The sequence below is a fragment of the Astatotilapia calliptera genome, chromosome 17, assembly GCF_964374335.1.
Source record: "Astatotilapia calliptera chromosome 17, fAstCal68.1, whole genome shotgun sequence".
Lineage (NCBI taxonomy): Eukaryota > Metazoa > Chordata > Actinopteri > Cichliformes > Cichlidae > Astatotilapia > Astatotilapia calliptera.
This window is the reverse complement of record NC_137438.1, coordinates 26,478,159-26,503,627: the sequence shown is the minus strand read 5'-3', so window position 1 is coordinate 26,503,627 and position 25,469 is coordinate 26,478,159. Positions and strand designations below refer to the sequence as shown.

The window sequence follows — 25,469 nt, the reverse complement described above, 5'->3', positions numbered from 1 at the left end:
TGGAGGGGTGATCAGCAGAAGGGGGAAATACTAGCAAATGTGACGCAGGTGATCTTGGCATCAGAAGCAGTGGACGTCTTGCCGCCTCACCCTCTCCTCCCGCCCCCACCAACATCTCTTTTTTTGTCCGTCCAAAATGCCCACAGGAGCTTCAAGTCCACCGTTCCCTGCAGCAACATGCTCCTTTCATGTTTTTGTCTTTAGTGTGCTTGTGGTAAAGTCGTGCGCTTGCTCGTTTCCAATCCGATACCCTGTCTCCTAAGCATGCACAGTGAGCGTGTTTTACGTATCAAAGATTTGTTTCATCTCCAGGCAGTGTCCATGTGATTTCATTTCTTTTTTGTTTCATCCACCCTCCCCCCGATATATTTTAACTGTCTGGTAAAAAATACACAAAACTATCTTCTTCTCTCCCCCTGCTCCTGACTCCTCGCCCTTCTTTCAATGTCTGGGAGGGTTACACGAAGACGCGGTTGTGTCTGCTGAGCTTCAGGATCTTCCCCAGTCTCTGCTTGGCTGTGGCCATGCCTTTTTTGGGCCGTTTGCCTAAAAAAGAGAAAAATGAAAATATTAGCGGGATTTATATAGTAACATCAAATAGTGAGTAACATTTCAACTAACTATCTTCTCACAAATCTGACAAATAATCCATCAAGTGGCCTAATCATGATGATAACCATAAGTGGCCCTTAAAACGGGCCCCTGACACCAAAGAAAGCACCTACTTTATATTACAATAATTAAAGAAACTAATACAAATTAAACTAAACATTGTCAAACAGCAAAAATGAAATAAAACCTGATAATGGGGCAGGGATAGCTCAGTAGGTAGCGTGGTGGCCCCATGATCGGAAGGTTGAGGGTTCAAATCCACTGAACGGCTACCCTGAGGTACCCCTGAGCAAGGTACCGTCCCTACACACGGCTGCCCACTGCTTCACTGAGTGAATGGGTTAAATGTAGAGAGTATTGATCCCCGTGGGGAAATTAAAGTATACATTAATCGAAATAAAATATACTAACACTTCTTGCACGACAGTTAAGTCCTGGTTAAAATTTGTCCTGATCTTTGATCAGCTTTATTTTGGAAAGGTTTTTTTCTGTACTTTCTATTTAATTTTAAACAGTTTTTAAACACTGAATACCACCTCTCCCACTGTCAGAGAGCTAATCAGAGAGCTAATCAGAGAGCTAATTCCCACATCCTGCACATTCCGTATTGAACCATGCTTTATCTTCTGTGCCAGTTAGTGTGGACTGAAACAGCTTCTCCATTTTTCTGCATATTAACAAGCAGAAATGATAAAAGTCACATTTCAAACCTTTTGTGGCCTGATTGCTGATTGGTGGAGGGTTCGGGGCGTGCCTCTTGGAGGGGTGCAGAGGTGGAGACATTGAGGGGTCACAGTATTGGTAGTCCATCTCTGGGCTGGGGAGCCCTTGATTGTCCCAGGCTTCGCTGCTGCTGTTTCCCTGGCTGTCTATCGGGCTCTTGTCCCCCTGCAGTCGGCGCTGGTGCTGCGCCTGTTCCAGCGGGCTGGGCCACCAGGACTCCTGGAGCGAGTCTGCCGTCTCCGACTTGGAGGAGCACAGCAGACCAGCCATAGACAGCATCCCCTGAATGGCCTCTGCTGTGCTGGGTGAGGTAGGACATTCTCTGTAGGAGGAAGACGAGACTCATTTTTAAAAAAGGTGCCCCGATGGCGCCGTGTTCACGGGGGCCTTTCAAGGATTTTGTTTTATTTATTTATTTGGTTAAACGGCCCACGGATAATCAGAATATTTGAAGAAGCATAATAGTACTGGTCACAGGCCTGCCTTGATCTGTTTCCTCACCGTTTGAGTGGTTTGTGTTTGTGCCTGAGTTTCTCGCCAGACTGGTCCAGCTTTATGTGCCCTGAGCCTGTCTGCTGCTCATCCTCGTCCTCTTCATCCTGGGAGCTCTCCGAGTCTTCGTCAGAAGATGATGACGACGATGACTCTTTATGCTACATTGGACAGAGAAATTTCAAAAACATGCCTCAGAAGACAGCGTAAAAAATGATTACCCAAAGTACACTCTGTTCAGAAACACTGAGCTCTTAAACCGGCTGTGTTTGTATAAATCCTGCACATCGTTTACCTCTGTGGGAAAGTCGCTGTCTGACTCGACATCTGACACACTGGAGTGTCCTGAGACTTCTTCCCCGAGTTCAGTCTTCATCCTCTCCAGATCTCCTGAGACACAAAGGAACACATCGTCAGCTAAATGCTTGCATGGCTACAATCGTCTGTTGGTTTAATATTCACTGAAGACTTACTGAGGAGTGCGGATTTCTCAGCTGTGCTGTGCTGTTCCTGACTGTCATACATCCTCTCAAACTTCACGTCCATGCAACCCTTGGGTGGGCCAACAGACAGTCCCTCATCTTCGGACTTTACAGGGCTGCTGCTTCCCGGTCGTCTCAAATCTCTGCACACACAAATATAAAGTTCATGTTAACATGCAGAGCAGGTGACTAATTTATATTGTAATAAACAAGAAGAGGAAAATAAATTGGACTCCTCATCTCCTGACGGCTGCCTCACAGCTCAGAAGAACAGGCTTTGTAGATTAACAAATTCATAGTTTCTGTTGCTGACTAGTAAACCTTTCTAAATTCATTTTTACTTCATGTTATTTTTTTATTCACCAAAGTGGTTTTATGTTGGTTTCTGGAGTTTGTCACCAAAACAAAAGTACTAGTTTGACTGGCTCTGCACACTGATTCACTTTGCTCCCCCACCTGATGATTCTTCCGTTGACCAGCATTAGCCGTATGTGGTTGTCTTCCAAAGACTCTGCAGCAGCAGCTGCAGATGCAGTTGACACTTTGTTGAACTTTGCGTGAACCTTGGCACCAAACGCAGGATCCTGGATACAGAATATTAAAAGTATTGTATCAGTCATCAACAACACACACAGAAGCATTTACAAAAAGCTTTAATCGGTGCAAAGCTGCATTTAAGTGAAGACTCCAACTACAATAATAAGTACATAGTGCACCTTTTGGCCTAACTAACGGCATTTTGGTTTCTTCCTTTAATGTAGATTAAACACACATTCTGAATGTTTGCTCCTTGAAGCTCACCTCCTCCAGTGGCCCGACCTCCAGCCTCTTCAGCACATCCCTGGTGTGCTGCTCTAAGATGTCCAGGTTAGTGGGTAGCTTGGGCGCATGGCGCTCCTGCTCCCTCAGTTGCCTGGCGGCCCTTCGAGCTCGCCGTGCCTGGCACAGCCTCTCCACCGTAGCTCGAGTGGACAGGCAGCCGTTTGATCCCGAAGGTACTCCACTTCCCTGAGATTTCACTAGCTTGCTACCACCCACTGGTTCCTCCTAGAAAATAAATGTAAAATAAATCATGCATTGAAGGTTGTTACAATGTGCAAAAAATAAAAACAAAACCTACAGAATCAAATGATCATTTTTTTTTAATTTAATAAGATGTACAGATAAAGCACATGTAAAACTGTAAAGGGTCAAGAAATGGTGCAAATTAATGATGTAAACACTGAGATTACAGCTTGTATATGTCTAAAATGTGGGTCACTTTTATTAATCACTGACAATACCAAAAGAGCGTCAGCTTTTCTCCCAGCTGACACCACCATTTGCATGAAGTCTAAAAAGCTCCTCACCTCTAGGTAGCGGATTTCCTTGGTCAGTTCTTTAATGAGATGGTTCGGCCTGATATTGTCTGGTACCTCGCTGGTGGGTTCGTTCACCTGCAAAGCCGCAACAGTTTACATTCAAAACAGAGGAGTGAGCAGAGAATCTGCCGCCTGCTGCTGACAGATAAGACTAAATGTGGATGCCTCCGGTGACTCCTGTGTCACAAGAACCATGTGGACTGCAGACATGTGAGGTGTAATCAGGCAGAATTTCTCACCTCTCTTTTCAACCAAGTCTTCAGTGCACTGATTAAAGCCTTGACTCCATCCACTAGGTAGGTCGGTGGAGGACAGTTGTCCTCTCGAAGCTCTGACAAAATCAAAGAAGGGAAAACTGTCACGAGTTTTAAGCGAGAAAGCTTCAAACCTTTTAAAACAGTAATGGATTTCCAAAAAGGTAGCATTAAAAGTGGTGTTCAGCAATGGAAATTTCCTGTGGATATTTTGTGTTTTTAAGTTTTGAGGGATCAAAAATAGTGGGGAAAAAAAACAAAACAAAACACGTCACACTTTGACCCTCCACTATGTATTAAAGGACTTGCAACCCTGAAATTTACTGTCATATGCAGGTAAAATTTTGCACGACTTCATTAAATATACTAATTCTGAGGGGTCAGGTGGGAGGAACTCATTGATTTTTCATGGAAAGACCCATAAATAAATCTTACTGACACCATTATTTTCTTGCCAAATGTTTTGAATTTTTATGTCAAAAAGTTATGTTGCGACAGCTCTTATACACATCTCTGTGGCTTGTGGTTTTGAGTTTTAGACTCTCACCTTTTAGCATTTCCAGGAGGTTCTTTGCCACATACCAACAAATGGCCTCAAAATAGGGAAACTTAAAGAGGTCTGGGGTTTTCAGACGACGCTCCATCTCATAACACCTACAACGCGAACCAAACGTTAAGTGCTAAAGTCTCTAGAAAACACACAAAAATCAAGATGCCACACCAGTGGCAGGCGAGTGGTTTACCTGAGCTGCATGCCAATATTGAGGTTGTGAAGGAAGTTCCCTCCGAATGCCATGCAATCCTGAGAGGTGAGAACAGCGTGGATCCAGCCTGCAGAGGGCAGCAGAGCACAGACGTTTACTCAGCTTATCTACTCTCTGGCTTAGAATGATAACATTCTTAGGGTGGGGCAGAGAAATTACACATGAATACCTGAGGAAATAGGGATTTATACTTCGCTTAATCATATTTTCTCAACATGCAGAAAACAAAATTCGTGACAACAAGACTGCAAGAAACTTTTTTATCCTGCTGAGGCACAGTCACACTCAGCAGCAGGAGATAATGCTGTCAATAACGGCTTCCACCCCAGATAAACAGTGCTCCTAATACAACACAAAGTAGGAGAAAACAGATTCTTTTTTGGGGGGGGGGGGGGGGGGGGGGGGGGGAACTGACAGAGGCTGACAGACAGGCCTGATAATACGCTTGACTGACCTACTGTGCTTCCTGACCCCAGCTTAATTCCCACCTCTCCACAGCCTTTCTGCCAAAAGCTCTCTTTCACAATGCTGCTTGAGCTTTCTGAGAAAGCATGGCTGGAAGACTGATTGAGGACATCCAGCAGTTGACGGGCTGAACTGAGCTTTGTCTCTCCGTGTGCCGTAGGGGGGCAAGGGTGAAGGAGCTCTATGGGCTTAAAAAGTCCATTGAGAGACTGATGGACAAATAATGGTATGACTGGATCCATTAGCTTCACTTCAGCGAATCAAAGCATGCTTTGGTGTCATGCTCAGTTAGTGACATGACATCAAAACATCTTTCTACCTTCTTAATGCAACATCAGCAGCGCCACCACAAGGCTGCATAGTCACGTGTAGTAAAACGCCTCAGTGCTACTTTCATCATATGACATAGGAGCTCTGTCTCTCTTCATTTTTCCCTGTAATTATGATCATTAAGAACTGTTTGGGTTGTTGCTCAGGAAGAATTTCCCTCTCTGTTATTTTCCTTTGGCAATAATAGAGGACCTTAAAGGAGCCTGTATTTTCCTGGCAGCATCCATGGGAATCATGATTATTTTTCACTTTTAAATGCACATGGGGAAAAAAACAAAACAAAAAACAGGCAGGTCAGCAAAGCTGGCGCAAAACTGTCAGGCAGTCACCAGAAACAATGATTTAACATCAGCGACACAAACAGCTGCACGTCTGAGAGTGTGGAATTTATTGTGCTTGGAAACCACACACCATTATCCAAGACTTTAAAAGTACTTTGATGACTAGTGTGTTTAGTTTGGTTCAACTAAAATGTGTGTGTGTGTGTGTTTGTCTGGTCAGTGATGTTTGTTTAGGCTGGTGTGAAAGCTCTCAATCACATCCTGGTGTACCGACCAAAGATCCCTTTCAAAAAGGTGTGTCAGGATAGCGGACGTGACTGAGCACGAAAGGCTGAGCTGATTTTAAACCCACGTGTAATATTACAAATAAGCTATGAATACATTTGTCCAAATCATTTGAGCTCTGCACTCGTGCTGACCTGCATGTTTTACCAGTCAGTCAACTGTGCTTGCATCCTTTTTTTCATAAATACATTATCTTTAAAGAGTGGATGTTATAGTGCTGTAACATGCCCTATAATAACAATAACATTGCTCATCTCATCATAAAACATATCATAGCTGACTTTTTGAGCTAATCGTGACAATTAGTAAAGTACAGATGATAAGCTGCCAGTTATCCAAATTTGATTTCTTCATACGTCCAATACCTAGAGGTCTACATAACTGCCATGCTCACGGATCATAGCCTGAACATAAACCATCATTTATCACAATCGTCACTTCTATCAAACAGTTCTTGAACATCCAGAAGATGGCGAGGTTACAACTTTCCAACTGTTTGCCAACCAACAACCAACTGTTGTACTTTCAGAAAGTACAACCCCTGTCAGGTGGGACTTTTTGTGGGGTAAAATAATCTCCCTGGAGCTTAATGTGCTACATAGTTCCTGTGATAGAAATACAGAGTTTCTCAGGAGGTTCCCAGTTCAAACTGACCTTAAGAAAGTTTTGAAAGTACACTTAAAGTCCTTTACTTATCAAATGTGACATTAAAACACCTCACTGACCTGTAGGGATGAGCAGCGTGGTTCCTTGGGGTACAATACACTTGTAACACTTATCCACTTTGTCCCCAAAGAACACTTCGCTCTGATTGGGCGAGGAGCTCCATGCCTCATATAGTGCAAGATTGGTGAGGGTGGGCTTGATCAAGTAGAAGACTTTCTCACCCTGAAAATCAAAAGAAAAGGTATTTAAGGTAACGAGAGGTTAAACTTGTGAATGTGACGGCACTGCTCTACTAAACACCCGCCCCTCATTCAATCACAAATTAAAGTTAGCTGTAGTTTTCAGAAGCGAGGGGGTGAGACCATCATGATGAGTGCTGCTGGCTGTTTTATGAATTAACTGGATGTGAGAAGCAAGGTGACCCTTCAGAGAGTGCTAGTCTGACCTAAAAACCTCAGTATTTAAAGAAACACTGAATCCCTGAGCTTGATGAACATCAGGGTGGCATGTTCCTCTCTTTAAAGGAGGAAAAAAAAAAAAAAGCTCTTTAAATCCACACACTCACCCAGAGAACATGATACCAGACAGAGGTGCCTCCAAAGTCTATGTGGAAATCTGTGTAGCTGTCTTTGACCCCCATAAGGCAGTACTTCTGGACAAAGGGTTTAGGGAAGAAGGAGTCGTCTGGCCAGTAGTTCTCAACCCAGGACAACGTCTGAGCCACGTCAGGAACCTCCACCAGCTTTGCCATCCTGCGGGTGATCAGAATCATGCAGCACACTGAGCTTAGGAAAGTTTTAAAAACATATCTGTAGGTCCCTGATTTAATCTCAACCACATCCAATACTGTAGAGAGACTCGACTCTACCCTCAACAGAATAACAAGTCACTGAGGTGAGACTGTAAACGTCCAGCACAATCAGATCTGATGGTAGCTGGTCTTTAACCTGCTAGGTGCCTATAGTGCAAAGTCCATACGATGTCAGACTGCACCAGTGTTAGAACAAAGCAGAATAATATTCTCGGCATTCATCGTTATCAAGCTGTCATCATATAAGGAGCCTCCAGCATGCTACATGCTCCCTCACCTTCACAGTACTCCCAGTAGTGCAAATGCCTGTTTTGTTGTGTGCTACACTTAAAGAGAAACTGAGCAAAATATCCCAACCTGATTCTCACAAATCTGTCTAAAGTGCACGTGTGAAAACAGCTTTGGCTACATCAGAAGGACTTTAAATCGAATGTTGTTCCATTTCTTTCTATTAACTCAGGCAACTATTAAATCAGCTGGAAGCTTCCATTCAACTTTACATTGATATAGATGGCCTTGGTAAAAAATACATCTGGAAGTTTTGTCAAACCTAGTTTGCTGACTCTTGAAGATACTTATTCCTTTTTCGCTTTTAAATCACAGTGACGGACCTGCAGCATGGCTTACTTCGTGTCAGAGAACTCCAGGCTGATGAGGTTGAGGACTTTGGGTCGATGGGGATTGGTGAAATACTTGATAAACTCGCTGAGCTTCATCTTGCTGTCCGCCTGCCGTGCCACATCTATCACGTCGATGACTTTGTTACCACCTAGATGGGAATGAAGTGCCTTTTAGTTTGTGCAATATCAGATTAGATGTTCTGCAGTCACAGACTCCTGAATGAAAATCTTCAAACTTTTTAAATGACTGCAGAGTAGGTGATGGGGTTCAGAGGGGTCAGCAGCCTGCTGGCATCCTCATGTGCTTTTAGAGATCAACCCCTGAGGAAAACTGGCATTAATATGGCAGCATGGGGAGGGGTTGTAGGGGATGCAAGCGAGACAATCTGTCAATCTGTCCAGACCACCAGTCCCAGAGGAAGGGGAGTGGGTGGAGGTGAGAGGGCTGCTACGTTTAATAGCTGTGTGTGCGTGGGAGATCTCAAGCATATAAGGAAATATGTCTGTAGATGTGAGAAAAAGTGTGCAAAAGCTGTGTGTGCATGTGTGTGTTTACTCATGGGATAGAAAACAGATGCTAAAAAGGAAAAGAGAAAAAAGTCAAAGAGAGAGCAAACAGCAAACAGCTCACAGTTGGGAGGCTACAAATCACACGCAGTGACACGCAGGGCCGGAAGTAAGACTGGGGTGCAGTGTGTAGCAAGACAGCTGGTGGTTGTATTTTCCCCACTCCCCTCCCACACACCTTTTTTATTACCCCTGTGCATACTTGTGTGCACACACACACACACACACACACACACACACACACACACACACACACACACTCTCTCCTCTAAAGGCCCAGCTGGCCAGCGTCTGATGACAGAGAACAGGTGGAGTGAAAAGCAGTCAGTCACACAGTGCGAGACAAAGCTGCCTGGAAACCCTGCAACGCCGAGCTCGAGCACTGGGTTCACAAACCCAATTCAATGTTTTTATTTAGTTTTTTTTTTTTTTATTAATGTCAACAAACTAAAGCACCGCTGAGCCAGCTCGAGAGACACTCAATCTAACCGACATCCCACCATAAAGACAATGATATATGACGACACCCAGTTATGTTAAAGAGCCAATTAACTGAGATAATTGTTGCAAATATGTCTTTGTCATCAGACAGGAACCAGAAACTTGTTACTCACTGCATTAATTTTAATGTAAAACAATTATTTCCTCATGAATCAAACGTTTTGGGAGCAAAATGCTGTAAAAATAATTAACTCAACACTGAAATCAAAAGATGAATCCTACTTTATTTTTGACCGTTTTGTAGGAATGAACATGATTGTAACTATGAACATGCACGGCAGGGTTTGTTATATTAAATACTGGGATGAGGGACTGGAATAGCTCCTTCTATAATAGGTTTTTGTGAATCGGGCTTTAAAAAAAATATATACTTTTAATAAAGTGCTGGTAATAAGCCATTGCCTGTCAACAGCAACCTTTATTCTTCCTCAAAGCACCAGTTGGGTGCTTTAACAGGTGACCTCAAAGTTGAGCTGAGTTTAATTTGGTATCCACCCATTTTGTGCTAAGTGTCATAAGGAAAACTCATATTAATATTAGTTTAAGCCAGTCAATGTGATCTGATTAGTCAATAACAAGCATCAAGACAACTTTGATGGTGCAATACAAACTTGGTTTTCCCTTTCTGGTTTCTTTGTCAGGTTTTGCATAGTTTCATGTAAAACCTCAAACCATTTCTAAAAAGCTTTGCCCTGGAAGGAGTTTTTCAAAATCTCCAATGTCTGTGACCTAAAATGCTTTTCATGTGTGAATGAAAGACCAAAACGCATTCAAAAACCAACTTCTCCAAGACACCTTTCTAATGTGGACAGGGTCTCAGTGTAGTTAGCTTCTCAAGTGGCTTTGCTCATTTGTGTTTAGTTTTATTAGCTTCAATATTAGTTCAGTTCCTATGACAGCTGGGACATGCTCCAGCTCCTGCTACAGCCCTGAAATGGGTAAGTGGAAAAAAATTGAAGAATCGATAGTTTCAGGTTTGGCATTTTTATTATTATAAATGAGAAGTTATTTGTCAGGGTCTCTGTACACAAATAACAATGTTCATCAGGCAGACTGTGCTAACAAATTCCATCAAACAGAGACAAAAACTAAAGACATTTTCTCATTTTTTTTAAATTTCAGTCAGTTTCATTTTTTTCTAAAGTTAGCCAAAATATTTTTTCACACCCAGTTTGAGCCTTTATTTTAGTTTTAATTAACTGTAATGCCCTTGCCAACATCGGCTGTCATCCTTCAGTTGAAAGTTTACATGCCAGTTTACTCTGAAACAGCTGGCATTAAACCTAATTTTCTACATCAAAGTACTCAAGCGGTCTAGAGGCTGGTCTCTGCAGCTGTCATCTGCATTCTTCCCCTCACAGAAAGAGAGAGGGTTGCTAACGGTGGGTCGCATTGTAACATCTTAGGCTGCGTCTACACAGGAAGTGATTTACAGAGAAACGGAAACCAGAGAAAGTTAAAAACATTCGACAACTACAGCCAAAAACAGGAAAAACACAGAGCGGGCCAACGCCAAGACAAACTTCACTCAACTTCGGAGCAAGCATTTGATACCAGTGATTGGCACATAACAAGTTAATAAATGCATAACAAGGTAACCTAGGCAACCAGAGCCTGTGTCCAGAGATGAGTGAATACTTGTTGGTAATTAAATAAATTAAGAATAATTAGGTTTACTGACTGAACCCTTACTCCTTCCTAGCAAGGGCACCTCGCCCTGGTTTCCATTCATTACAGTGGGGCAAAAAAGTATTTAGTCAGCCACCGATTGTGCAAGTTCCCCCACCTAAAATGATGACAGAGGTCAGTAATTTGCACCAGAGGTACACTTCAACTGTGAGAGACAGAATGTGAAGAGAAAATCCATGAATCCACATGGTAGGATTTGTAAAGAATTTATTCGTAAATCAGGGTGGAAAATAAGTATTTGGTTAATAACAAAAATACAACTCAATACTTTGTAACATAACCTTTGTTGGCAATAACAGAGGTCAAACGTTTACTATAGGTCTTTACCAGGTTTGCACACACAGTAGCTGGTATTTTGGCCCATTCCTCCATGCAGATCTTCTCGAGAGCAGTGATGTTTTGGGGCTGTCGCCGAGCAACACGGACTTTCAACTCCCGCCACAGATTTTCTATGGGGTTGAGGTCTGGAGACTGGCTAGGCCACTCCAGGACTTTCAAATGCTTCTTACGGAGCCACTCCTTTGTTGCCCGGGTGGTGTGTTTTGGATCATTGTCATGTTGGAAGACCCAGCCTCGTTTCATCTTCAAAGTTCTCACTGATGGAAGGAGGTTTTGGCTCAAAATCTCACGATACATGGCCCCATTCATTCTGTCCTTAACACGGATCAGTCGTCCTGTCCCCTTGGCAGAAAAACAGCCCCATAGCATGATGTTTCCACCCCCATGCTTCACAGTAGGTATGGTGTTCTTGGGATGCAACTCAGTATTCTTCATCCTCCAAACACGACGAGTTGAGTTTATACCAAAAAGTTCTACTTTGGTTTCATCTGACCACATGACATTCTCCCAATCCTCTGCTGTATCATCCATGTGCTCTCTGGCAAACTTCAGACGGGCCTGGACATGCACTGGCTTCAGCAGCGGAACACGTCTGGCACTGCGGGATTTGATTCCCTGCCGTTGTAGTGTGTTACTGATGGTGACCTTTGTTACTTTGGTCCCAGCTCTCTGCAGGTCATTCACCAGGTCCCCCCGTGTGGTTCTGGGATCTTTGCTCACCGTTCTCATGATCATTTTGACCCCACGGGATGAGATCTTGCGTGGAGCCCCAGATCGAGGGAGATTATCAGTGGTCTTGTATGTCTTCCATTTTCTGATGATTGCTCCCACAGTTGATTTTTTCACACCAAGCTGCTTGCCTATTGTAGATTCACTCTTCCCAGTCTGGTGCAGGTCTACAATACTTTTCCTGGTGTCCTTCGAAAGCTCTTTGGTCTTGGCCATGGCGGAGTTTGGAGTCTGACTGTTTGAGGCTGTGGACAGGTGTCTTTTATACAGATGATGAGTTCAAACAGGTGCCATTCATACAGGTAACGAGTGGGGGACAGAAAAGCTTCTTACAGGAGACGTTACAGGTCTGTGAGAGCCAGAGATTTTCCTTGTTTGAGGTGACCAAATACTTATTTTCCACCCTAATTTACGAATAAATTCTTTACAAATCCTACCATGTGAATTCATGGATTTTTTTTTTCACATTCTGTCTCTCACAGTTGAAGTGTACCTCTGGTGCAAATTACTGACCTCTGTCATCATTTTAAGTGGGGGAACTTGCACAATCGGTGGCTGACTAAATACTTTTTTGCCCCACTGTATATATACACACAATATATAGTTCGGATTGAAAACAATAAATAGGTCAATTTAAAGACTTTCCATCATGTGTAGAACTTTTTGACCAATCTTTGACCACACACCGAGCTGGCAGCAGAAATGCTCGACAGCATCGGCGTTTACTCCAGTTGTCCCATTGTCTTCAAACTGGAAGAACTGTAATCCCACACTCAGACCCCAGTCACAACACCTGTGCCTTGGCTTAATGCTCAATAGGGCATGGGAGAGAGAGATAACGTGAGAAAGGGAGTCTGTAATCTGAACTTAATTATAAAAACACTGGTGGGCTTGGTAATGGGCTTGTAATAGGAGCTGGGAAGTAGCAGGCTGTTTCGGTAAGGAAGTGCAGTGGTCATGGAGAGGGCAGTGAAAGCTTAGCCGTCGCTCATTTAGAACGCATTCAGCCATCGTCTGATGCCTGATAAGTGGGTTAAAACCCATGAACCTGGAAACTGGTTCATATTGACACACACAGATGGCGCCTGCTCAGCAATGGCCACTTAGCTGGCTGGTGTAGCGTTATTTCATTAGCTTTTAAGCAGCTTCCAATGATGCTGTGTAGTCCAATCACAGAAGTCACATCCTTCCCAGACAATAAACACTAATGTTTTGTTGTAAATTACATACATACATGTGACAACAAAGCCAAGTTTTCTTACCCACATACTGCTCCACATCTTTGACAGAAAAAGTAGAGGGGGGTAGTTTCAGACCCAGACCCTCCATTTCGGTGACTGCTATGGGGTAGTTGAAGCCTTGCCTCTCCAAGTACCTGGTAGTCACCAGCTCACCCTTCATCCGTATCAGAATCTCCTCGGCACTGAAAACCAGATTGTAATAAGTTAATTCAAGCTGCCAGTGTTCTCAAAATAAAACCATAATGGTTTTAGCCATGCAGAGAGTTGCTTTGTTTACTTTACTACCCAAACCACAACACAATATAGGTGAAAATATTGTGCTTGTGGTGGTGGTAGCATTTTGACCCAAAAAGAGCCTACAGACATGCAAGCTGCTCTGTGAGGTGGTGATTAGGCACACTGAGAGGATTACCCAGGTCACTACATATCACCCATTTAATCCTAACGACAACCTTGGTTTTTCACCTGAGATAAAGTCAGGTGAGCCACTGACTTTTCATAAAGATTTCTACAAAAATGTGATCACAATCAAGAAAACTCTGGACCCAGTAATGTGTTTTTCTTTCTTAAAGCCACACTGTTTTGTGTGACTAAAAATATTCCAAAGCTACACATTTTTTCCAGAATCAGTGGTCGTGAAAATGTAAATAATCCACACACTGGAACTATTTTCTTTTATAGAAACAGAATCAATCAAACTCCCACTAGATATCTGTAAACGTGAGAACACAGAACAAAACAGTTTGCCTGGCTTAAAACCAAAAGAAGCAAGTGTGTACATATTTATGTCTTCTCCTAAATCCACTTTAACCTGTATGAGCATTAAGTTAAGAATTTCGAGTTTTTTCAGCAAATTAGAAAAACAATCCAGTTGGTCAGAAGGATTAAGTATGAGAAAAAACATTTCCAAAATGAAAGAGAGAACTGGAAAAAACACAAACAAATTCTCATACATTTGCAGTTTTTCTCTTTTCCTTTGTAACTTTCTAATGCAAAGCCTTACTTAAGCCTTTAACTGCATAGACAACTTTACAGGAGCCCAATTTTGAGCCTTCAAAAGTAGACATGATTCACAAATCAGAAAATCGCACTTTTAGTTTACCTGAATAAAATATTCCACTAGGCAAGGCCTTTAGAGTTTTAAAAGTGTGGCTCTTTGGGGAGGGGGGGGGGTGTTGATATCTACCTGGGGAATGTCCTGTTTTGGAGCTCCTTGATAAACACTGAGGTGCCAGCCTGCACCGGCTTCGATCCATCGTCTGGCTCTGTGTAGTCATGCCTGTGCCAGTTGTTGCGCTTTTTCACTGCAGAAAACAAAAAAAAGTAGGTTTGAGTTTCACTGGGCTGTCTCGTCCTAATATAATAATGCCCTCTTGAAGCACCTTCACACAACAACATTGTAAATTATGCAGATCACAATCACTTGTCACAAGCACATTAATTCACTACTCAGCCCCTGTGCCCAGGGGTGGATATCGAGGGGTTTGTCCAATCAAAGTGGAGGGTTTACAGCACCATTCAATTAGCTTCTTAATGTCTGCCCTCAGGGTTGTCAAAGGTTAACCTATTCCCCTCCCCCCCTTAACCAAAAAAAAAAAAAAATCTGACTCGACTAACACTGCAGAGAGCGGCCTTCCCCCCGGGACTGTCCAGCATATAGAGACATGGGTGAGACAAGGCAGAGAATCAGAGTATGGTGCTGTTTTCACACATGCACCTCAAAGAATTAGGTCATACTTTCCGCTGTTGTGCTTTCTCACATGTAGCACACATCAGGAAATAGTTTGCTTCAGATATACTGGCTAATGGAAACACTTTACTGTTTAGGCTTCAGAGCTGCCAAGATAACAGATGCAAGAGGGTGCCAGGGCTCTAGAGTGCGACCAAATTGGTCGCAAATGCGACCAGATTTTTCAGTGGTGCGACTAAAAAAAAATCTTAGGTCACACCGGTGCAACCAACTGTTCGAGTAAAAAAATTAAAAATAAAAAAAAAGTCTCTGCAACTCGGAAAGTCTCCGTGTGGTCAACAACATATCATGCCCATATCGTGGTCTAAACCAAGCAGAGACAGTCAGGGGCGGTACCTCTCTGATTGGTCATGTACGTTTGAAAGTGCAAGTGGATAGAGAGGGGTGAGCTTGAATAAAGCGATATCAATTCATTAAATCCTGAATCGACTTTTAAATATGAATATGAATTCCCTCTTTGCTGTTTTGCTTCCACCGCGATTTAAAATAAATAAATAAATAAAAATCACACTTTATGCACAGCTCTCTCTCTCTCTCTCTGTGTGCACTTCACGAACAGTTTCCCATCTCAGATCTCTGTTTTCTGCATTATTCATTCGCTTCTTACCCACCAATATACCGTTATTTACAGCACTCTTTCTTTCTTTTCTTTTCTTTACTTAAATGACCTCAGACAAGAAAGCCTATTTTCTGCTGTTCAATACTGAAAATATTTAAACTTTTTAAAATTATACAATATTGCAGAATATTTTTAAGGTTATCTGCTATAAAAAGCCAGGCCAGGAAAATCTCCTTCATGTTTTTCTGTGTTTTTTTCTCAGTTTGACACAAAGGCATCTGCTGTGATGCTCACAATTCTGATGAAGTCTCATAAGTGTCAGTACTGATAAATGATGAGAATTATAATATTTCTGACAGTCTGAGGCAAAAGTGAATCGAAATCAAATGGATTATAGAAATCAGTGATGATGCCCAGCCCTAGTGAGTAGCCTAGGCCTGACAGAAGTGGATGTAGCTGTGGGTAATAAGAAAGGATGAAAAGAACTATTTATAACTTTTTGGTTAAGTTAAGGCCTGATCCATCTGAAATTCATAGCCAGTGCTCTGACACGGAGCCATCAACCTCTGAACTTTGAAAAAGCACAGTGTATCCAGAAAACACATTATGTGCTGCAATAAATGCACTGCCCAAGTGTCCCCTCTCCCCACTGCCTTTCAGCGGCAGGCAGCAGCAAACAGGTCGTCAGAGAAGGCCAAGATGATGATTAAGTTTAACATTGTCTACAATATTGCCAAAGAGTGCCAAAGCACTTTAAGCACAAGATTGGTAGTTAATCATTTACAAATCAATATTGTCTGTATAGACAGCAAAACCCCCCACCACTACCACCACCAAAAAAAAAAAAATGCACATGTAAAACAGCGGTGTTAAGCTATGCGGTTGAAAAATTTGGGTGCTCCCAACTTTTGTGCTGGTGGTTTCTTAGGCGCACCAGTGCAACCGTTGCAAAAAGTTAGTCTAGAGCCCTAGCGTGCACAAAACAACTATTCATAAGTAGTAAATGCACACTAATATTTACTGAGATATTTGCTGCAATCTGACATTAAATGGACTATGCACTATGAAACTGCTAGGTTGCATGCACCAAGGTGTCTAGAAAAGTTCAGGACTGCAGTGTGTGTGAGTGTGTGCGTGAGAGAGAAAAAATGGCTTCAGGAAGCAGCAAAGACTCACTCAGGGAGGGTCCGTGTACGACATCACAGTTGGGACAGTGGTAAACATCAATATCCACAGCATGGTGCTCTTCTACCTGTACACAGCTGGAAAGAAATGAGATACAGAGTTAGGGCAAGTCCCCTACAGAGGTTTATACCGTTTTTAAATTGCCAGGAAAAGAAAACACGCCATCACAAGATTTTGCCCAAACATATACAAAGCATTTACTATAATAATGTATGTATGTAATAATAAACCCTACCAGCTGAAGGCATTCATTGCATTTACAATATATATGGTCTTTCCTTATACTTTAAAGTTCCTTCAGATAACTTATCCTGTAAATGGTGGCATATAAACCACTTTCAATCTAACTGAAATGAGTGGAACAGGTCTACTGCTTTACAAGCCCGTTCAGAAATGAAACGAGGACACCACAATCTTTATCTGACCTGGACAAGCTAAAGCAGATGAAACGCTCCCAAACTCCTGTCAAATGCTGTGTGTGTTTCAAGCAGAGATGCCAGGGGTCACAGGTCAAAGATAAAAAGAAAGAGGAAAAAGCAGCGCACACTTAGGTCAGGAGACCAAAGATAGCAGTTTTATTTTTTTCCCCTCCAACAAATGTTCTATCATTTCACAGTTATGGCTTCATTATTATTATTATTATTTTTTTAAAAACAAGCTGAATGATCTGGCCTCTTCTCATCATATAATTTGCAGCGCATTTATCAAGAGGAGCTGCAGTACAGCGGTGTCACTCATGCTGCTACTACCCCTGAGTATCCTGCAACAGCCAAGCCACAGGAACCAACTCACATGCATTCCTGGGTTGCATACTGGAGCAGCATGGGTTGAACAGCAACTTTGTTCGGATTGTGGACAATGTGTATAGTGTGATAAGCCAAAAAGTACAAACTAAAACTGAACTATCCTAATTCACATGACCATCCATCCATTTTCTACCACTTATTCAGGTCTGGCTCACAGAGCCAGCAGCCTAAACAGAGATACCCAGACCTCCCTCAACCCAGCTACCTCCTTCAACTCTTCAGATGGTCAAAAGAGGCAGTCCCATCCATCCGAGGGACGGAATCTCTCCTGCATGTCTTCAGTCTGCCCTGTGATCTCCTTTCAGCTGAACATGCTTGAAACACCTTGTTCCTTAAAGTCCCAGGATCCTTATTGGACGCTCAAACCGACTCAGCTGGTTCCCTTTTTATATTTAGGAGCAATGGCTCTACTGAAGTCATCACCTTTCTAATGAAGACCCCGAATGCTCTAAAGAGGAATAGGCAACGGTTGGACTGCAGATCAACCAGTAAATCAACTGCTCACATTCGCTTTCAGCTCTGCACACATCTGACAATCCCCCCATGTCCTCCTTTCCTCACTTGTTGAGAAGTCCCTAACATAATTCAAACTCCTTCACTTGGGGCAACAACATATTACCAACCAAGCATGTAGACTCCACCCTTTTCTGCCTGAGAATCGTGGCCTTAGAAGTAGAGCCCTGGCAGTTTAGCTTTGAGCTCCAAATCAGCCAAGTGTGAGCTGGTGATCAATGAAGCAAGCAGGACTGTGTCATCCACGGAAAAGCAAACACTTAAACTTCAGGCCACTGAAGCCTGCACCATCCAAACTAAGATTGTCTGCAATTTGTCGACTAGATGACTAATCACTACTGTCACTAGTGTGCACCTGACCTCTTCACTGATACCCAGTGCTGATAAATCTGCCCATTAGCCACTAGATGAAAGTTAGCACAAATCTATAACATTTCAGATTCAAACCCCCCCAAATGATGCAATTAGAAACTAACAAATAACTTAGACTCAATGCCCCCACAGTTTTCTGTGAACATTGAAAAAAGTAACCAAAGTAAATTTCAGTTTAGTTTTAAATTTAGCTTCCTTCTACATTTTGCCCATAGTGTCACAGTTTGAGAACCACATTAGTGTTTTACTTCTTCTGACTGCACGTGGCATCAATTTGTGGAGATTCTCTTCCCCTGAGATCAGTACTCCAAAAACAAATGAAGAAATCTTGTTGCTTTTTTTTTGTTTTTGTTTTTGAGAGAACCAGACAGACGCCAGCTTCATTACTGGCCTACAAAATCCCTTCCTGCAGCACAGCAAAAAGAGGTTTATAAACAGGTTTGTTGCTGATATAACCTTTGCTTTTAAAGGTGAAAGCCTGCAGGGGGGATAGAGCTGACCGAAGCCTGCTATCAGCTTTGATCTACAAGGAACTGCAGGAAAACTGTAAAGGAAATAAAGCAGAGGGCCATTAACTCATCAGGAAATGGTGAGCTTGTGTGAATGCCTGCCACCCCCCACATCACCCTGGTGCACAAACAGGATATCAACCATACCACACAAAATCTGAACTGTTGTTGGTTGGGTATAAGGGCAAACAAATGCATTAGTACAGTAACTAATTAAATATCCATTTAGCTGTAAAGAACTCACATTTATCTCTTTTGAAAGTTACTTTTCCACTCTCCTACAACATCCATAAAAGACAAAAAAAAAAAAGCTGAGAGAAGCACTCCTGCTCCTGCACGTGAGCAAATGGATAACTAGCAGTAACAGTGTACAGTGTTTGGCTGGCGACTAAGCCTAGCTCATGTATCAGGAATCTTTGTTCAAACATGTGGCCGTTCGCTGGGGGAAAGCATGAGTCACAGCTCTCTGCCGCTGGGTTCGCTGAGACGTGTGAATACAGCGTGTGCTCTGGGCTGACGTGACCTTCTTGCTACTTTCCTTTATATAACACCGCAGTGGGAAATAAGGGCACTGTGCCACATACGCCACCCTGACTCAGCGCGCGTGTTACCTGTAATGATTACCACTTTAACCCGAGCTTGTGAGTCTATGTGGACTTGAGACAGCAAATGTAAAAATGGGAGAGGAAAGAAAAGAAAGGGGCCAAGTATTTCCTGCTGCCTTACTCGGGCTTGATGACTCACCACAAAGCGGGGTGAGTGTGCAAACAGCTCTTGAACCGACATGAACCTCATCTGCTCAGTCATACGTCATCTCAACTCATAAGATAGTGTTATCATGCATTGTAAGACAACAAAAAGGTCAGAGAGAGTACAACCAGGGTGAGCAACACAGATACCCCACAAAACCTTGCTTTATTCCCTGATAGAGCTGCCCTCTGACAGCACTGCAGCAGATTACCGAGCTAAACATCCCTTCCTGAATGAGCGGAGATGTGTGTACTTGGCTAAACCCTCGCCATCAACAGCCCCTCTCCTCCACTTCCTCTCATCAAAGGCCTCCTTCCTGTGTAACTGAGAGGGTTTATTCATTAGTCCACGCACTGTGAGGGGGTTCATTGTCCTCAGTGATCAGTGCAGAAACACAAAGGCTGGAGGCTGGCATCGCCATTATTTTAAGCTCTAAATAACCGCTCCGCATGGGGTGTCGACACACCTACATTAGGGAACTGGCAGATCTCTAATGGATGGGTGGTGGAGATGGAGAGGATATGAGGGCAGTTAAACACACCTGGCTGTCTTTATGTGCCCCAGAGGAGCACCTGACTCGTCCGAGTGCGCTCAGGCAAGGCTTACATAAACAGAGCCGGACTTGGACAGCAGTAAGAGCCACTGAGGTCTGACAGATGGATAAGGCTCTGTCATTCTGCCCTCAGGGGTTAAATCATTTTAGCCAGCTAGGCATAAAAGCAACATATCACCCGTGCATTGTTTACAGTTTGAAGGACACAGCAGGGCTTTCTGTAGTCAGCTGGTAAACAACAAAAAGAGGATCACTTTGTTGTTTATAGGGTGTCAGGGAGCCCCTGGGAGTTTTAAACAACTTAATTGTTTTCAGTGCAGGTTGAGCTGCCCTGAGGCCCGCAAGCACTGGGGCTCTGTTTTCACATGTCTTCAACATGGCTGAGCCCCATTTAAAACCTAACGAGTCATCAGTCTTACGAGTGTTTGCTGCTGAAAGACGCAACACAACAAACACAGACTGAACTCGCTGTGCAGATTCACAGTTCATAACATACAAATTATTGATCTATTATTTTGGTACATCAGCTATCAGTTTGATATTGTAATTTAAAGTGGTTTTCTAAACTTCCTTTAATTTGAACTGTGTGGTATATTCTTTACTGTTATAATTCAAACTGACTAGTAATCAATACATGATGCTTTTGACCCTTAATCGACTTTGATTGAGCCAAATGTAATGTTATTTCCACCCCAATGAGAGTCAGCTGAATATAAACAAGAGCTATGAGGCTGTCTTTACTTCAGCCAATCAACTTATCAGACATCTAAACAGATGATCTGAAACATCACAGACAGCAGTAGTTTAAAAAAAAAAGGGGGGGGGGGGCACTTCCACTTAGCCTAAACACCAAAAAGGCTCTCCACAGAGGTGATCTATCTCTCTTTAGTGTGCTCACACTCTGTGCGACATTGACAGATCGCGCATTGAACTTGGCTCGCCGTAGCTCCCATCAGTCATTCGCTCCATCTCATTGAGCACCACTGGTCTATCATCGCCCCCACTGTCCACACGCACATTAGACAATGGGCAGACCGGAGGGCCTGACACCTACACTGTGATCTGATGTGACCTACCGGGGATTTACATCCATAACACTGATGTAAATTTGCATCTAAGAAACGCATGAAGCAGAGGCATTTACAGAGGCAGGTCTTGCAATCAGGTGAGGCTCAAAATGATGAATGGCCCTCAGACTTACACCTGAAATCTAAACCAAAGGGTATAATAGTGGGTTATACTGCTTCAGGGCACTGTTACCCCTGCAGATAGTCAGGACAAAAACCTGAAGGGGCAGCAAAGTAAACCAAAGAGGTCAGAAGATTAGTAACAGAGACCCTCAGAACATTTCTTCTGCAAACAATCATTTTGTATTTTTTTCAAATGCTTTTTTCTCATTCAGGTGTAAGTCTACCGCTGTAGGCAATGTATAACTTTTAGATTAAAGTATTTATCAAATATCTAATAGGCACCAAAAAATATTCTGTTGGCCCATGAGGTTAAAGTACCATTTTTAGAAGCAGTTACAATAAAAGACAAAATTTCTCTTTTAGCACATAAGAGAGAAGATGTACACAATGTGGTCATTTTTAACTTTACACAATCTACCTTATTATCTAAGCACTAATTCCACTTAATTCTGGAAATAGTACTTTCCAGTACTCTGAAAGTAGTATTATGACTTTAAAGTAAAAAATAATAATTATTCAACTTTATTCTTGAAGTAGTACTTCTATCTTGTTCTCATAACAGTACTTGACTTTATTCTGGAAATAGTATTCAACTTTTTCCACGAAGTAGTAATTTTATTTTCATCTTGAAGCTACTTCGAGTAGTATTTCAACTTTATTCTCATCATTGCATCTGACTTTATTCACAAAATAGTATTCTACTTTAGCCTCAAAGAGGTATTTCCACTTTAGCATCAAAGCAGTAGTTGTTCCCAACTGGAAAAAGTATTTCTGTCTTCCTCTCAAAGCAATATGTTGACTATTTTCCTGAAGTAGTAGAGGGCTATGCTGTAGTTAATGTAGATTTAATGCAGTATTACAAATTTTGAATTATTAAAGAAATACTATAAACTAATAAAACTGAAGTGAATAAGAAACACAATGTGGAAACTAACTGAACCACAACTGAATAAAAACAAAAATGAATATGACTGCATTAAACTGTAATAAAGAGATTACTGAAAACATGGGGGGAGTTTATCAGGACTTTTTTTCAGCTTTCCTGTAACCTCACTCTTTACAAATCTGATGCTGATAAACCGTGACACTGATTCAGACAGCCTTACCACATTAAAGTACAGCTTGTTTTGTTTACTGAAACACAGGTGATAGAAAACAGGACACTCTCCAGCAACCAAGACAAAAGTCTCCCACACAAACACCAACAAGAACTAGCAGAATGAGCTCCTCCGCTTTCCCCTCCAATGGCGTGCCATCACCCACAGCCAGAGAATATCCCTTTCCTTCTGGCCTGCCTCGTGGGAAAGAGGCTGGAAATGTGGCCGTTTTTGGAGCTTTGCTGTGAGTATGTGCGTGTGTGGTGTGTATCTGCTTATTAGTCATCAATGGGGGAAGCTCCAACATTTGTTCCTTTTCTTGCTGGCAGATGACACACAGCTAGTCTGTTTTGGCGCTGACACACCACAAATCCTGGCTGCTGAGTTTTTTGGCAGCACACTTGGTGGTTACGCAATGGCTTCCGTCATTTCAACATGAGCAACCCCCCACCTTAAAAACCAAAAAAACAAAACAAAACCCAGATTATTGTATTCCTAAGCAGTCACTGTGGAAATGCACCCACACAGGCTGACTTGAAGAGTTGCCTAGGTCAGCCCATGGACTTAGAGCCACATTAAAAAAACAAGAGAAAACTGCAAAAGAAAGAAAGTCGGATGCTGAGAAAATCTCATGCTCAAGCAGTGCGTCACAATATTAGGTGTGGACTGAAATTTGTACATTTTAGGCAATGTACATTACACAACATTAAGATTCCCATCAAGATTTCAACAGCTTCCACCTACATCTACACATGAATCACAAAAACATCTGCTACCTGCAATCACAATAGAAAAGAAAAAAACAAACCCCAAAACAAAACAAATACAACACACACACACAAAACCCAGACACGTGCCTGCTTGGTACCTTTAAATAATTCCCCTGCTTGCCACTAGGGGTCCGAGGCCATGTGCCTCCTCTTTCTAAATAGGGGGGTGGGGGATTTAAATTTCGCCAACTGTCAATCAAAAGCCAAACCATAACAATCTCCTCGTTTCCCCCACTTACTTTCTACCAATATCAAACCAGCATTTAAAACAAAGCTCATGTGTATTAAATAATAGATATAAACTACCAGCTTGCTATATAATTAACGTACAGGTTGTGCCCAAACAAGTTGAAGTTGTTTATTAGATCTTCTTGTATCATTAAGTTTAAAATACAACTCAGACGCCGCCCGAGGCTGCCGTTACCTTTAATAACCTGCCAGCTCTGGCACACTTTGTACACTAGGGCTGGTTTAACTGGATTTAAATCGACTGAATCACAGCGACATCAAAATTAAAGTTATCCTTTAAATAACTCTACGGAAAGGTAGTCACGTACGCTTTTGATCACCCGTGTTGACTGAAACAGCTCGGTATACCATCAGCTATAAGATCTACTTTCTATTGGGCTCTATTTAAGTAAATGCCGCTGATTATTATAATAACTACAAAGAGCTGGATCATGTCGTTTTGTTTAAACTTATCTGCGGCACGATGGAGTTCATTAATGTTGTTTTTAGGGGCGCGAACCCCACTTTCGCCCGTAAAGTCGTGTCAATAGACGGTTTAAAACCCCCGTCGCCCACCGCTAACGGTTAGCACGCTAAGTTAGCCAAGACCGCTCAGAGAACCGTCGCCTTTTCTTAAAAAACAAACCGTGTTTCTCGCCTCCATGTAACTACACCTCTTTAGGATGTCGCAGACTACATACCTGCCGTGAAACCAGTCTTTACAGATGTCGCACTCGATCATAAACCGGCTCACATCGTAGGGCTGCCGGCAGACACAGTACAGCGGGGCCGCCGCCATCTTCCTACTGTCCCCAAACAACGCAGGAATGAAGCGGGCGGGGATTTAACCCAACATCCGGAAATACCCGAGGGGAGAGCCGAGCACGCACGAAATCCGCCATTCTGAGGCAATCCCACCTCTGACGTCAGTTTCCAGATTATGCATTTCCATCTGGTTGTGTGGGCACACCAACAATAGACGCAAACTTTTTTCCAACAAAGGAATGACATAAAGGGCTTGGTTTTAGGCGTTATGCTACAATCGGATAAAAGCGAAAAATCAGCCTGTAATTTAAATTATTCTGATGAAATAATCTCCATAATAATTTACCATATTAAGATGTTTCTTTAGTCGTATTACATTTTAATATGGATATATTCATTGTGTTTATTGAGCTTCACCTTCCCGATTTTATTTAAATATTAAATATTTCAGATCAAACAAACTCTAATTTTAGATAAAGTTTTTTATATGATCATTTTAAGGGAAACATCTACCTAGCGCTGTGTGAAAAAGTAATCTCCGCCTAAACCTAATAAGTAGCTGTGCCACAGAACATTTTCCCAAAAGTCTCAGGGATTGTCAAGATGTTGTTGTTGTTTTTTTGGCAAATGTGAGACGAGCCTTTGTGTTCTTTTTGTTCAGCAGTAGTTTTCTCCTTGGAACTCTCCCATGGATGCCATTTTTGCCCAGTCTCTTTCTTATTGTTGAATCATGAACTCTGTCCATAACTGAATCAAGTGAGGTCTGCATTTCTTTAAATGGTGTTCTGGGTTCTATTCGGACCTCCTGGATGAGCCATTGATACACTCTTTGAGTCATTTTGGCATCCTAGTGACTCCAGGGGAAGCTTCACCACTGTTCCAAGTTTTCTCCATTTGTGCATAATGGCTCTCACTGTGTTTCGCTAGGGTCCCAAAGCCTTAGAAATGGCTTTGTATCCCTTTCCATGACTATGTTTCCCAGTTGTTATTGAATTTATTTAGATCGCAGCAATGGTGTGTTGCGTTTTGACATCTTTTAGCCTACTTCCCTTCATCAGATAGGTTTTATTTACATGATTTCTTGATTCAACAGGCCTGGCAGTAATTAGGCCTGGGTGTGGCTCAGTCAATTACTTTTTGGGACAGGTAGGTTTGGATAGCTTTAAGACAATCTTCAGTTGTATAAATCACAACAGCCCTCTTACAGAAT

At 42.4% G+C, this 25,469-nt stretch overlaps 1 protein-coding gene across 1 annotated transcript; it reads right to left on the bottom strand.

The window, feature by feature from the left end:
• Positions 1-322: 322 nt before the first annotated feature.
• kdm7aa (lysine (K)-specific demethylase 7Aa) lies at positions 323-24,354 on the bottom strand. The gene is made up of 18 exons (XM_026147497.2): positions 24,196-24,354; positions 16,698-16,783; positions 14,399-14,516; positions 13,234-13,394; positions 8,154-8,295; positions 7,281-7,467; positions 6,775-6,937; positions 4,668-4,755; positions 4,472-4,578; positions 3,910-4,001; positions 3,659-3,745; positions 3,111-3,356; positions 2,766-2,893; positions 2,301-2,452; positions 2,123-2,217; positions 1,837-1,988; positions 1,323-1,657; positions 323-546 (listed from the first exon to the last, which is right to left on the bottom strand). The coding sequence occupies exons 1-18, from the start codon at positions 24,291-24,293 to the stop codon at positions 458-460; spliced, it is 2,526 nt and encodes an 841-aa protein (XP_026003282.1). The 5' UTR covers positions 24,294-24,354; the 3' UTR covers positions 323-457.
• Positions 24,355-25,469: the final 1,115 nt, after the last annotated feature.

What these genes read in the sequence shown, in the direction of transcription:
- kdm7aa (XM_026147497.2), bottom strand. Translation starts at nt 24,293, where the DNA reads ATGGCGGCGGCCCCGCTGTACTGTGTCTGCCGGCAGCCCTACGATGTG. An exon ending in AAAGACTGGTTTCACGGCAG is followed by an intron (nt 16,784 to 24,195) that starts GTATGTAGTCTG and finishes ATTTCTTTCCAG; the next exon opens with CTGTGTACAGGTAGAAGAGC. An exon ending in CGTACACGGACCCTCCCTGA is followed by an intron (nt 14,517 to 16,697) that starts GTGAGTCTTTGC and finishes TGTTTTCTGCAG; the next exon opens with TGAAAAAGCGCAACAACTGG.